This window comes from Acipenser ruthenus, chromosome 53 (assembly GCF_902713425.1).
Source record: "Acipenser ruthenus chromosome 53, fAciRut3.2 maternal haplotype, whole genome shotgun sequence".
Taxonomy (NCBI): Eukaryota; Metazoa; Chordata; class Actinopteri; order Acipenseriformes; family Acipenseridae; genus Acipenser; species Acipenser ruthenus.
This window is the reverse complement of record NC_081241.1, coordinates 2,662,451-2,674,461: the sequence shown is the minus strand read 5'-3', so window position 1 is coordinate 2,674,461 and position 12,011 is coordinate 2,662,451. Positions and strand designations below refer to the sequence as shown.

Here is a 12,011-nt window from a genome sequence, read left to right as displayed (position 1 = left end):
GCCACGTCCAATCAGAGCCGTGCTGGCTGCCCATGGAGGCCCTACACCATATTGACACTGCTATGACAGGCGTGTATTTTTTTGCACAAATAGTGAAAAACCTTTTTCAATAAGCAGATTAATTTAAAATGTATTTATTTATTTATTAGCAGACACCCTTCACCAGGGCGACTTGCAATTGATACAAGATATCATTTTTACATACAATTACATTATTTTTTACACATTATTTTTACATACAATTACCCATTTATACAGTTGGGTTTTTACTGGAGCAATCTAGGTAAAGTACCTTGCTCAAGGGTACAGCAGCAGTGTCCCCCACCTGGGATTGAACCCACAGCCCTCTGGTCAAGAGTCCAGAGTGGAGTAGCAGTGTGGAGTAGAGTCCTAACCACTACTCCACACTGCTGCCCCAAATGCAAAATAAATGACCCATATAACGAAGTGAAAATCATTTGTGTTTAATGTGATTTGTCCTGATTTGTTACAGCTAATATACAGTTTTATATTTTATTACAGATTTCTTCTATCATCTATTAAGTATTTATAACACATTAGTAAATGCTGTTACTGCCCTGTATTACTTGTTCTATAATGCATTATAAAGACCATACAACTCATATTGTAAGCATCTATAATGTGTTAATAAGCTATTTGAAAAAGACACTTTCATATAAAGTGTTACCATAAACTTCAGCATCAAGTTCAAACGCTATTCAGCTAACAGGATTCTACTGTATACAGGAATCTGCTGGAAACTATACTGACATGCCTTTGACATGACAAGTATTGTGAGCTGCTATTTACACGACCTTACATTGATAGGGATTGGAGCTGACAAAATAATCCCATGAATCTCAGCTGCTGTGAACTTTCATTCGTTATATAGGTCTCAAATGTGCAGTGTTGAAAGAAACACCTGCTCTAGTAAACATGCACCCTGAGAATAAGTCATAGAAACTGAGCACTTTCTTTAACCTCAAGTAGCACCAGAGCTCATGCTTTTCAGACCTGCACATTTGAGACCTATGTAGCCAATGGAAGTGCAATATAGTAATTATATATATACTGTATATATATATATATATAGTGGAATTATTTAGTGAGCTACTCTCACCTTAAGAGATACTTATCAGTCCTTGCTGTGGAAATTCTAGCACTGTGTAGATGCCAGCTAAGTCTGCCACTTGCTGCTATTTATGTATTTGTAATCAATAAATACTCTGGACATACTAAGCATTTTATGTTGAAACACCAGTCCATTTGTGAGTGTTTACAATTACAAAAACACTAACCTGACAGAGTGCTGCCATTTTACCCCCTAACTTTCCTACAAAATTGTGTCAGATTGAACATTCCTTCACCCGAGGAGTGGAGAGGACAGACAGGGAGTTCAATACAAAGGTTTTTCTTAAAACACAAAACAGTCTAGTTCAGCTGGCAGATTGTTACAGTGGAATCATAACTCCAAACCCTAAACCCAGGGAAATCATAACCCCAATAAAGTCCAAGCCCAGGATAGAGCGGCTCAGTGAATGTGGTTTGGAATCTGTGCAGGAGGGTCATTGTGTCAGAGACTCCATAAAATGACAGAATGCCGGCATTAAAGTCCAGATACACTCCTATTCTGGGGGAGCGTGGGTCAGTGATTATAGTGTGATTGTTATTGTGCCAAGCAGTGTAACTGGAACCTGAGCAGAACAAACTCCAGGACTTGTCATTACGTCCAAGAGCACAGGAATGACCCCTTCCTTCCCTGCTGATTCCTTTATATGTGACTCCTATATTAGCCCCTCTCCCACTCCACTCAATCTCCCAGTAACAGCGTGTCCCAGACAAACCCTCTCTGCAAAGTACTTGGGCCCAGCTGTCAAACCTCTCTGGGTGATCAGGATATGACTGGGTCTCGCTCCTGCATTCCACCTTTCTGTTCCCTTCAGACAGACAGAGCTTTCTATACGCTGTGTTGGGGTCCAGTGTAAGCTGACAGGAATCTGATTGAAGAGAAGATGACGGTTAGAGGAGAGACAATTTGAAAATAAATCACTGAGAAAAAAGACATAACAGCAGGCTCTTTGTATAATGGCTGTGTCTAACATAAGGCTACAACTTGAAAACAGAAGAGGCATTGCGGTACAAAGGTACAAATGGGAGTAATTTGTATTATTTTGGGTAAGTTTGTGTGAATTAATTTTGCAGCTGCCAATCAATGCTCAAAGTATTAGTGCTATTCATTTTAAAATATTATACACTCCCCTCCAACAAGTATTGGGGTAGATGAATACATACAGAATAACTATGAGTGTGGCATTTGTTGCCATTTTACCCACTGTGACAGAGAGAGGATGAACTGTAAATCTCCCTCCCAACCAGAAAGGGCGCCGTGTAAGGTTGGTGGTATGCTTCCTGCTAGATGGGCAGCCTTGACGGTAGGTGGAAACCGGAAGGTGACCATATTAGTGTGAGCGCGTAGTTGTGCGTACCTGGAAGGACTATATTGCAATTAGCTGCAGGGCAGCACTCTATTGGATAAACCATGGCAATGGGTTGATTGCAGGGAGGAGTTTTGGGGTACAAAGGGGAAGCAGCTATGTCAGTACTCCCTGAAAGCAGAAATACAGCCTAAGACTGTGTTTTCCCAGGTGGGCAGCAGTGTGGTCATGGAATCCTTGTACCCCTCGGCCAATCTGACCGCTGCATCCAGCGTGGTGGGCCGGTGTCAGCTGACCCAATTACTGGTCTCTGGCCCCAGCAACTGTACGAACTGCTCGATGGTGATGATCTTGTTCATCTCTTCAGCCATATGTTTGCCAGGGCAGAGCCACCGGGTCACCTGGTCCACCAACTGCTGGGCCATTACTCGTGGTTGACCTTCAGGGCGTTGGTACTCCCGGAACCGGCAGCGGTGCATCTCCTCTGTGAGATCCAGTCGCTGGAGTATGGCTTTCTTCACCAGGTCATAATCCATGGCCTGTTTCTGGGTTAAAGCGTGGTAGGACTCAGGATCATCCTCCTGCAACATTTTCACCACTTTTGCTTTTGGAGGAGCCGCTGCTGGTTCACCGGTTCCCTCTGGTTGGCAGCGAGGAACATAGCGTTCATCATCTCCATCACCACTGCCAAGATCTCCTCAAGACTCAGTGCCTGAGCCTCCATCATTGTGGTTAAGGTTGCAGGGTCCATCTTGACAATTGTGAACAGGATGTGAGTGGTGTGGTAAAACAATGCAATGCCCAGACAGTATCCTCCCAAAATATCCATGTGTATTTTGATCTAAATATAATATAATAATAATACTTATAATTAGCCACCCCTCTACCAGCAATGGTATTGGGGGGGGGACATGGCAGGGTACAGTCCTGATTAAACAAATCAAAACACTCCTCAACCACAATCCTCTGTGGACAAAAAGGTGCTCTGGTCCTCCGGGGATAGTGGTACATGGGTAGTGCTGTACGGTGCTGTGCTGTGCTGTGAGGGACATGCTCCAGGGTTTGGTGCTGGTTCCATGGCTGCAGCTCCCAGCAAAACCAATAACAAAACAAAAACACAAGCTCAGGCTGTATTTCTGCTTTCAGCGCAAGGGCGAGTACTGATGTAGCTGATCCCCCTTTGTACCCAAAAACTCCTCCCTGCAATCAACCCGTCGCCATAGTTTCTCCAATAGAGGGCCGCCACACAGCTGGTTGCAATGGAGTCCTTCCGGGTACGTGCAACTACTTACACCCCCATGGTCATCTTCCGGTTTCCATCTACCGTCAAGACTGCCCATCTAGGAGGAAGCATATCACCAACCTTACTCAGCGCCCTTTCTGGTCGGGAGGGAGATTTACAGTTCAAATTCTTCCTCTCTCTGTCACACCACTCAGACTTTTCTCTCCCTAAATATTTTGGTATCTTTAAATAGTCACATCTTTTCAGAATGGAGTGATACATCTTTCAATAAAATGTATCAGTTAAAACAGACTTACATTTTATAAACTCAGCTCTGTTCCTTGGCTCTGGAGCCTGCATGCTGTAAACTGCAACTTCATTCACTGGGTAGAAAAAAAAGAGGAAAATAGAACTGCAATATGTGGATTAACATACAACTCACACAAGACTCCAAACAGCAATATGCCATGCTCCTAAAGTGCATCTGTTCAGTTTATCAGTGTAGCAAAGCACCCAGCTAATTCCACCCTCATCAGGAATCTTTCACACAAGAACTAATCTAATACATCTCCAACCACTCTTCCAAAAAGGGAGAATGTCATTGTATATAAAATGATTTACTGGAGGGGCTCCCGAGTGGCGCATCCAGTAAAAGCACTTGCTAGAGTGCAGGATGCGCTCTATAGCCTGGACATCGCCGGTTCGAGTCCAGGCTATTCCACAGCCGACCGTGGACAGGAGCTCCGAGGGGGCGGCGCTCAATTGGCCGAGTGTCGTCCGGGGGGAGGGAGGGTTAGGTCGGCCAGGGTGTCCTCGGCTCACCGCGCACCAGCAACCCCTGTAGTCTGGCCGGGCGCCTGCGGGCTTGCCTGTAAGCTGCCCAGAGCTGCGTTGTCGTCTGACGCTGTAGCTCTGAGGCGGCTGCACGGTGAGTCTGCAGAGTGTAAAGAAGCGGGCGGCTGACGGCACACGCTTCGGAGGACAACGTGTGTTCATCTTCGCCCCTCCCGAGTCAGTGCAGGGGTGGTAGCAGTGAGCTGAGCTAAAAATAATTGGGCATTTCAAATTGGGGAGAAAATAATAAAAACTGATTGGCAACGACTAAATTTTAGAAAAAAAAATGATTTACTGGAAAAAAAAAACTTACCTTTTAAACGTCTGTCACTGCTCCTAGACCCCAGTGTATAAACTGCTATTTCATTCACTAAATAAAATACAGAAAACTGTTTAAAACCAAAGATTTTACTGTAGAGGATTTGGAATACAAACATGACCACAACCTCCAATTCCTATAACTCTTTGATGAGAAAGTGCAGGACTATAAGTTAGCACCCTATATGGAATGAATGTGTTGTTTAATGTTTGAATCCCTTTCTCTCTGTTTGAATGCTGTTGTGTTGTTTTCTCATGTAATGTCCTTACTGCTATCATCACTTGGGATGTCACTGTAAATGAGGTGGGGCGTTTCAACCTGGGGAAAACATTTGAAATAAAACATCTGCAATATTTATATAGCCAGCAATCTGCAAGAATTCTTTATTAATGTCTTGCAAGTCCTGTCCTTCCTCAAGCCATGCTCTATTTGAGAAATCTCTACCAAAGGAATCTATTTCACACCAACCTGTTTTGGTTATTTTGCTTAATCCACCCTTGCAGAAGTCCTCAATATGGTCTTTAATTTCAGATACAGCTTTCCTCACAGCCCCAAAAGAGATGTCTGTATTGACAGTAATGCTGGGTAAGTCTCCAGCTTCAGGAGGGGCACAGAGAGACTGGAAATTCTACAACAGGAAAGTGGAGAAAAGGAGTTTTCAGTGAAACAGAATGGGGTCCAAAACATTCCCGGGGAAAACCAAGGATTCATTCAATTGGTTCTCCTCCTTAGCTTAGCAATCTCCTGCTCCAGTTTCTTTATGAGTCCTTTATTGCAAGCTTCTTGTTAGCTCCAATCAGCTCAACAACAGTGTGGATCTTCTTAAGACAAACATAAAACTAAGGAACTGTAGTTCATATCTTAAGTCTGATCTAAAACAGTGTTATATATTTGGGGATATTTGTAAATTATGTTTGTTCCATTTATTTTGCAAATAATAATAATAATAATAATAATAATAATAATAATAATAATAATAATAATAATAATATCACCCTGTGACAGAGACAGAATGATTCTTGGTGATAAATCTCTTTCCCGACCGGTGAGGGTGCTGTGTAAAATGAACAGAGTGCGCCTGGACTGGATGGCCAGACAATTCATTCCCAGGGTTAGAAGGAAGTTGGTCATCTAGAAAGGGGGCGGAGCTACAATACACTAAATCATCAACCCGGAAGGGAACCCACATGGCAGCCGCGGATTGCAGGAGCGGTTGCACTATTTAAGTCACTAGTTAACCAAGTCACTAGTTAACCAAGGGGTCATGATTGACGGTACAAAAGGGGGTGTAGCGAAGTGATCTGTTTCTTGTTATGGTTAAGCTGAACTGGAAGGAAAGACGTGTGTTATTATCGTGAGTGTTTGTTTTATTAAATATACTGTTTGTTGTTATTTAGACGGCCAGCACAAACCCAGACTACACTGCACATTGTTTCAGGAATAACTGTATTTGCACCACAAGTACTTTAGCACTCACTGTGGACTTGAGTTTGTGTTTTGTGTTAAGTGTGGTTGTATATGATCAGAACTATTATTTCGGGACCAACCCGTGGATTAAATACACAACACTGTAGTGCCTGTTTCTCATTGTTATTGTTTACTGCCGTTTGGTCATCAGACTTATTATAAAAATATAATTATAAAAATAAATAACATTGCACCTTGATTACCGTTGTCTGTCTGTTCATTGATCACTGCTGTATTCCTGCACCTGCACACTGTTAACCACGTTGCCACACACACTCTTGTCAATACCCACTTTACTAGGAATATAAATAATACTAATTAAACACTACAGATTTCAATGTACCAGTGACATTTCTGATGGGGCATTGAGTGATACCCTCTCACCTAACACAGGCATGTTTAACCCTCATAAGGTAGCCTGGGTTCCATTTGGACCCCATAGTGCTTTAGTATCAGTTATTATGTGGATCTAGTAACTTGAATTTTGTTTCCTTTTAGGTAGTTGTCAGGCACCCATCCTGTTACACTATGCAAAGGTTAATTCTAGTCCAGGTGGCCTGGTTGAATTTCCGAAATTGTTTTAGATTTGGGGTCCGTATGGACCCCAGTCATAGTGTATCGGCAGGCCCGATCTTCTTGTGTGAATATCTCAGGCACCTGTTTGTTTGAAAGAACAGAAACAGAGCTTTCCAATGATGTATTGTATGTCCTGAACAGACGTTCCTAAGCGAAACTACAGCAAACCAAAACTAAGGCTCGAGTCATGTGACATGAGTCAGCTCCTAAGTTTCGTTTGTTGCCCATTACTCGGTTTTATCAGAACTGCTTATTTAACAACATAAAACAAACAAACATGGTATATAGCATTATTATTTCACTGTATGTACACTGCTATCTCTTAAGAAATCTGTAATATTGCAGGACAATGCAGCAGTGTAATCTTAACAGATTATTATTATTATTATTATTATTATTATTATTATTATTATTATTATTATTATTATTATTATTTATTAGCAGATGCCCTTATCCAGGGCGGCTTACAATTATTACAAAATATCACATTACAGTCAAGAGCAGTTTACAGTAAAATCAGTTGAAAATAAGATCAAATTAAAATAAGAGCAAAATAATGAATACAGTAAATAATTACATTTAAGAGTGAATTCGACTAAGAGCAGTTAACTTATAGTAAAAATATGTGCGAGTAAATTTATACGAGTAAAGTCAATTAAGAGCACATAGTAAGTACGATATGTGGATGAGAATGATTTCAAAAAATGTGAATATGGATACCTAGCCAGCCAGAAGCAATATCACTATTCACATTAACAATTACAACAAAGTTACAGTATTTTGATAAAATTGAAATAAAACTCTTTCCTATCAATTATATCTTGTATTTATATAGGTGTAACAAGAACCAAAAAGTAATGTTTTACCTTATCCACTAAATAAAAAATATATACAATATCTGGCAAGACTGTATACTCTGTGGGTGATGGAGCATCCCAAACATTTATTTATAGGCTAAAAAACAACAAATGATTACAAATGAGTTAAATTCATCCCCCCCCCCCCCCTCTCTCTCTCTCTCTCTCTCTCTCTCTCTCTCTCTCTCTCTCTCTCTCTCTCTCTCTGCCTTGACACACTTTTGTCTGAAACGGCTCCTCATATGACAAACTATATATTTATGCCTACTTTCTTTTAATAACAAAGAAGCATCTTATTTAGCGATGTTTGTGACAATATGATTTAGCATGTGGTGCAGCTGAGAATTTACAAAACAAATCAAATATTCTTTTTTGGGATCTGGACTGACTATCTGGTGTGTCTGTGGCGCTACAGGAAGAGGGCAGCAGTCTCACAAGATCCGCCTGTTACTCATGGCGATGACACGGAGAGGTGGGGAAGAGGGTGTGTTGGCTTTCCCTCTCTCTGAGTGGCTGAGAGGTGGGCCTTGGGGGATTGCTCTACCCATAAGAACTGCGCTTGGTTGTGCATTCGGGTGGCCGGAGAGAGGATACCCAGTGACGCTGGCAGAAGACGTCAGTATGAACAAAGAACAGGCAAGCATTAAAAAAAAATAAACGCAATAATTACGTACCCGATGGGACGTGTGTAGCTGTACAGGGAACTCTTCCCACCCCAGTGTATAGGATACCTGAGCGTAGGACGGAGGCCCGTTCTGACCAGCTTAGTGGCAGTGGGGGCACTGCGCAAGCAGCATTTTTGTTTTGTAGTTTTATTACTGTGTTTTATTTTCCTTTTTTCTTTCGCCTTGTGTGTTCATTATTATTTCGAGCACCTGAGAGTGTGCCAGTTTGTTTTACTGTTTACCAGTATTGGTATTCCTGTGGTCCTGTTTACCATTGCCGGTACTCAGGCCATGGACAACAGCGCCCTCTGCGGGCTAAAAAGAAAAGACTTCAAAAATAATAAAACTGGGCACCAGTGCGGTGTTTTCAAATACAACTTCTGTCTCCCGTGTGTGTCAGTGAATTGCCCACCACCCTTCCACAGGGACATTTTCAATAACTGTTTTACTTTTACACAGTTTAACCAATTAAACTATAATATCTTAAACAACTAGTCTGATATAATACTAGGAATATAAATAATAGTGATTAAACAATGTACCACAACATTTCTGAACAAATCCTTCTTACCCTGAAATACATTACAAATTTCTTAATCTATTATACTTTAGGTATTGCAATTAAAAACTATGGCTCTTTATATAACTCTTAATAAAAAATTAAAATCTGATCTAATGTGAAATGTGTAATCTTGTAAACAGATTGTTAAATATCCCTAGGATTCTTATTTTCTAGGATAACTACAAAGAAATGGCTCAAACGCTTACCTGTTTCCCTTTCCTTTCTGTCTCAGTTGAGACTGTATCATGGCTCTTGTGCTCCTTGTCTGTACACATCAAGCAAATACACGTCTGATCGGTTTCATAAAAGACCTCCAAAACTCGTTGGTGTTCAGCACAAAGCTTCTGCTCCAGATTTCCAATTGCATTGATCAGCTTGTGCCTCTTGAAAGCAGCCCCCTCATAGTGTGGCTTGATGTGTGTTTCACAGTAAGAGGCCAGGCACATCAAACAGGATTTCACAGCTCTGAACTTTCTCCCAGTGCAGAAATCACATGGCACATCTCCAGGTCCAGCATAACTTTGAGCAGGAGGAGGATTGAGTCCTGTCTTCTCTAATTCCTCCACAACTTCAGCCAGCATGGTGTTTCTGCACAGAACAGGCCTTGGGGTAAAGGTCTCTCTGCACTGGGGGCAGCTGTAGACACCTGCATGATCAATTTGATCCCAGCAGTTCTTAATACACCCCATACAGTAACTGTGTCCACATGGAATAATGACTGGGTCCTTCAATATCTCCTGGCACACTGAACAGTTAAACCGGTCCTTTCCTACCAGAATATTCACTTCTGCCATTTCTGTTGCCGTGAAACAGAGAGACTGACAAATTCACAACAAACAGAAAGTTTAAAGCCCTAAGAGGCGGGGTTTTAGACTGAGGGCAGGTTTGGATAAACAACTTGAGCGGAAACTGAGTTACGTGTCAAAATGTGTCATTTCCTGAGATCTCTCCTGCTCAGCTCACTAGTTTCAGTGCACACAAGCCATGCATTCCACACTGGGAGTTGCTGTGTGTTTTAAGACACTAGACCAGAATCTCAGCTGGAAAGTCTACCAGCACTTGTTACACATCCCTGTTAACACATTCCAACATTACAGCAGTGCAGTAATGTTGGAATGGGTTAACAGGGATATACTCTTTCAAAGATTAGGGAACAATATAATAATACAATACAATAGGGATTTATACAGATCCTGCAGTGAAACACCTCAAAGCGCTGTACATGGAATAATAATAATAATAATAATAGTAATAATAATAATAATAATAATAATAATAATAATAATAATAATAATAATAATAATAATAATAATAATAATAATAATAATAATAATAAAACGCTTTGTTAAAACAAAACAGTTTTTTAATCTTGATTAAACAATTGGTACCTAATGCCCTCCCTGCCTCCCACAGTGTGGAGCCCAGCCTTCAGGATGGTCAGCAGCCCTGCAGTAGAAGAGTGTAGAGAACGGGCTGGAATGTATCCAGACAACATGTCTGAAAGGTACTGAGGAGCTGGGCCATGAAGGATCTGAACAACACAACAAGATCTTCAAAGCAATCATGCTTTGGGAAAAGGGAAAAGTATTATGTTAAATACAAAAAGAACATAACCATCGTCTTAAAATACAATTTGTGATTCTTAAAATGAGTCTGATGAGTGATTGGAGTGTGACCCTCCTTATAACATCACAACATGTTCCTCTGTGAAAGGACTCTAAAGTCAATGGAGATTCAAGGAAGCTTTGGGCATGTTTAGACTGCATATGTTATTATTTAACTACATGTTTATAGTGTGTTAGATCTCAGCCTTGTATACAATACAAACAGGATTGGTTTGTGCAGATTTGCTGTTCTGTTCAGTAGAATGTCTTTGTCCACAAGTATCAGCACTTTAATTAGTGAGCACTGTTTCTAGTTTAATATAAAATGTCTGTACATTCAAAATTAGCATGTATAGCATGTTTAGCTATTTCTGTATCCTTGCCCATCTCTCCATTCCTCTACAGTGCCTTGCATAAGTATTCACCCCCCTTGGACTTTTCCACATTTTGTAGTGTTACAACCTGGAATTAAAATTGATTTAATTAAGATTTTTTGTCATTGATCTACACAAAATAGTCCATAATGTCGAAGTGGGGAAAAATCTACATATTTTTCAAAATTATTTACAAATAAAAAACTGAAAAGTCTTGATTGCATAAGCATTCACCCCCTTTGCTGTGACACCCCTAAATAAGCTCTGGTGCAACCAATTGTCTTCAGAAGTCACATAATTAGTTAAATGGAGTCCACCTGTGTGCAATTAAAGTGTCACATGATCTCAGATTAAATACACCTGTTTCTGAAAGGCCCCAGAGTTTGTTAGAGAGCATATCTAAACAAACAGTATCATGAAGACCAAGGAGCTATCAAAACAAGTCCGGGATAAAGTTCTGGAGAAGCACAAATCAGGGTTGGGTTATAAAAAAATATCCCAAAATCTGAACATCCCCCGGAGCACCCTTAAATCCATTATTAAAAAATGGAAAGACTATGGCACAACCGCGACTCTGCCTAGAGAAAGCCGTCCACCAAAACTCAGTGACCAGGTAAGGAGGGCATTAGTCAGAGAAGCAACCAAGAGGCCAATGGTAACTCTGAAGGAGCTGGAGAGATCTACAGGTGAGATGGGAGAAACCGTCAATGGGACAACTATAACCCGAACACTCCACAAAGCTGGGCCTTATGGAAGAGTGGCTAGAAGAAAGCCATTGCTGAAAAAAACCCATATCAAATCCCGTTTGGATTTTGCCAAAAGGCATGTGGGAGACACAGCAAACATGTGGAAAAAAGGTTCTCTGGTCTGATGAGACCAAAACTGAACTTTTTGGCCTTAGCGCAAAACGCTATATGTGGTGCAAAGCCAACACTGCTCATCACCCTGCGAACACCATCCCCACGGTGAAGCATGGTGGTGGCAGCATCATATTATGGGGATGCTTTTCATCGGCAGGGACTGGGAAACTGGTCAGGATTGAGAGCAAGATGGATGGAGCCAAATACAGGGAAATTCTAGAGGAAAACCTGTTTCA

General features: G+C 41.2%; 1 protein-coding gene across 1 annotated transcript; it reads right to left on the bottom strand.

The window, feature by feature from the left end:
• Positions 1–220: 220 nt before the first annotated feature.
• LOC131723074 (E3 ubiquitin/ISG15 ligase TRIM25-like) lies at positions 221–9,731 on the bottom strand. Its single transcript, XM_059016409.1, has 5 exons — positions 9,144–9,731; positions 5,279–5,432; positions 4,805–4,861; positions 3,975–4,040; positions 221–1,997 (listed from the first exon to the last, which is right to left on the bottom strand). Exons 1-5 carry the CDS (start codon positions 9,729–9,731, stop codon positions 1,432–1,434), a joined length of 1,431 nt encoding a protein of 476 aa, XP_058872392.1. The 3' UTR covers positions 221–1,431.
• Between the last annotated feature and the right edge of the window lie 2,280 nt (positions 9,732–12,011).

Coding starts and splice junctions, on each gene's coding strand:
- LOC131723074 (XM_059016409.1), bottom strand. CDS start 9,731: ATGGCAGAAGTGAATATTCTGGTAGGAAAGGACCGGTTTAACTGTTCA. Junction 4,862..5,278: donor AAGCAAAATAACCAAAACAG/GTTGGTGTGAAA, acceptor TATTTTATTTAG/TGAATGAAATAGCAGTTTAT. Junction 4,041..4,804: donor CAGTGACAGACGTTTAAAAG/GTAAGTTTTTTT, acceptor TTTTCTACCCAG/TGAATGAAGTTGCAGTTTAC.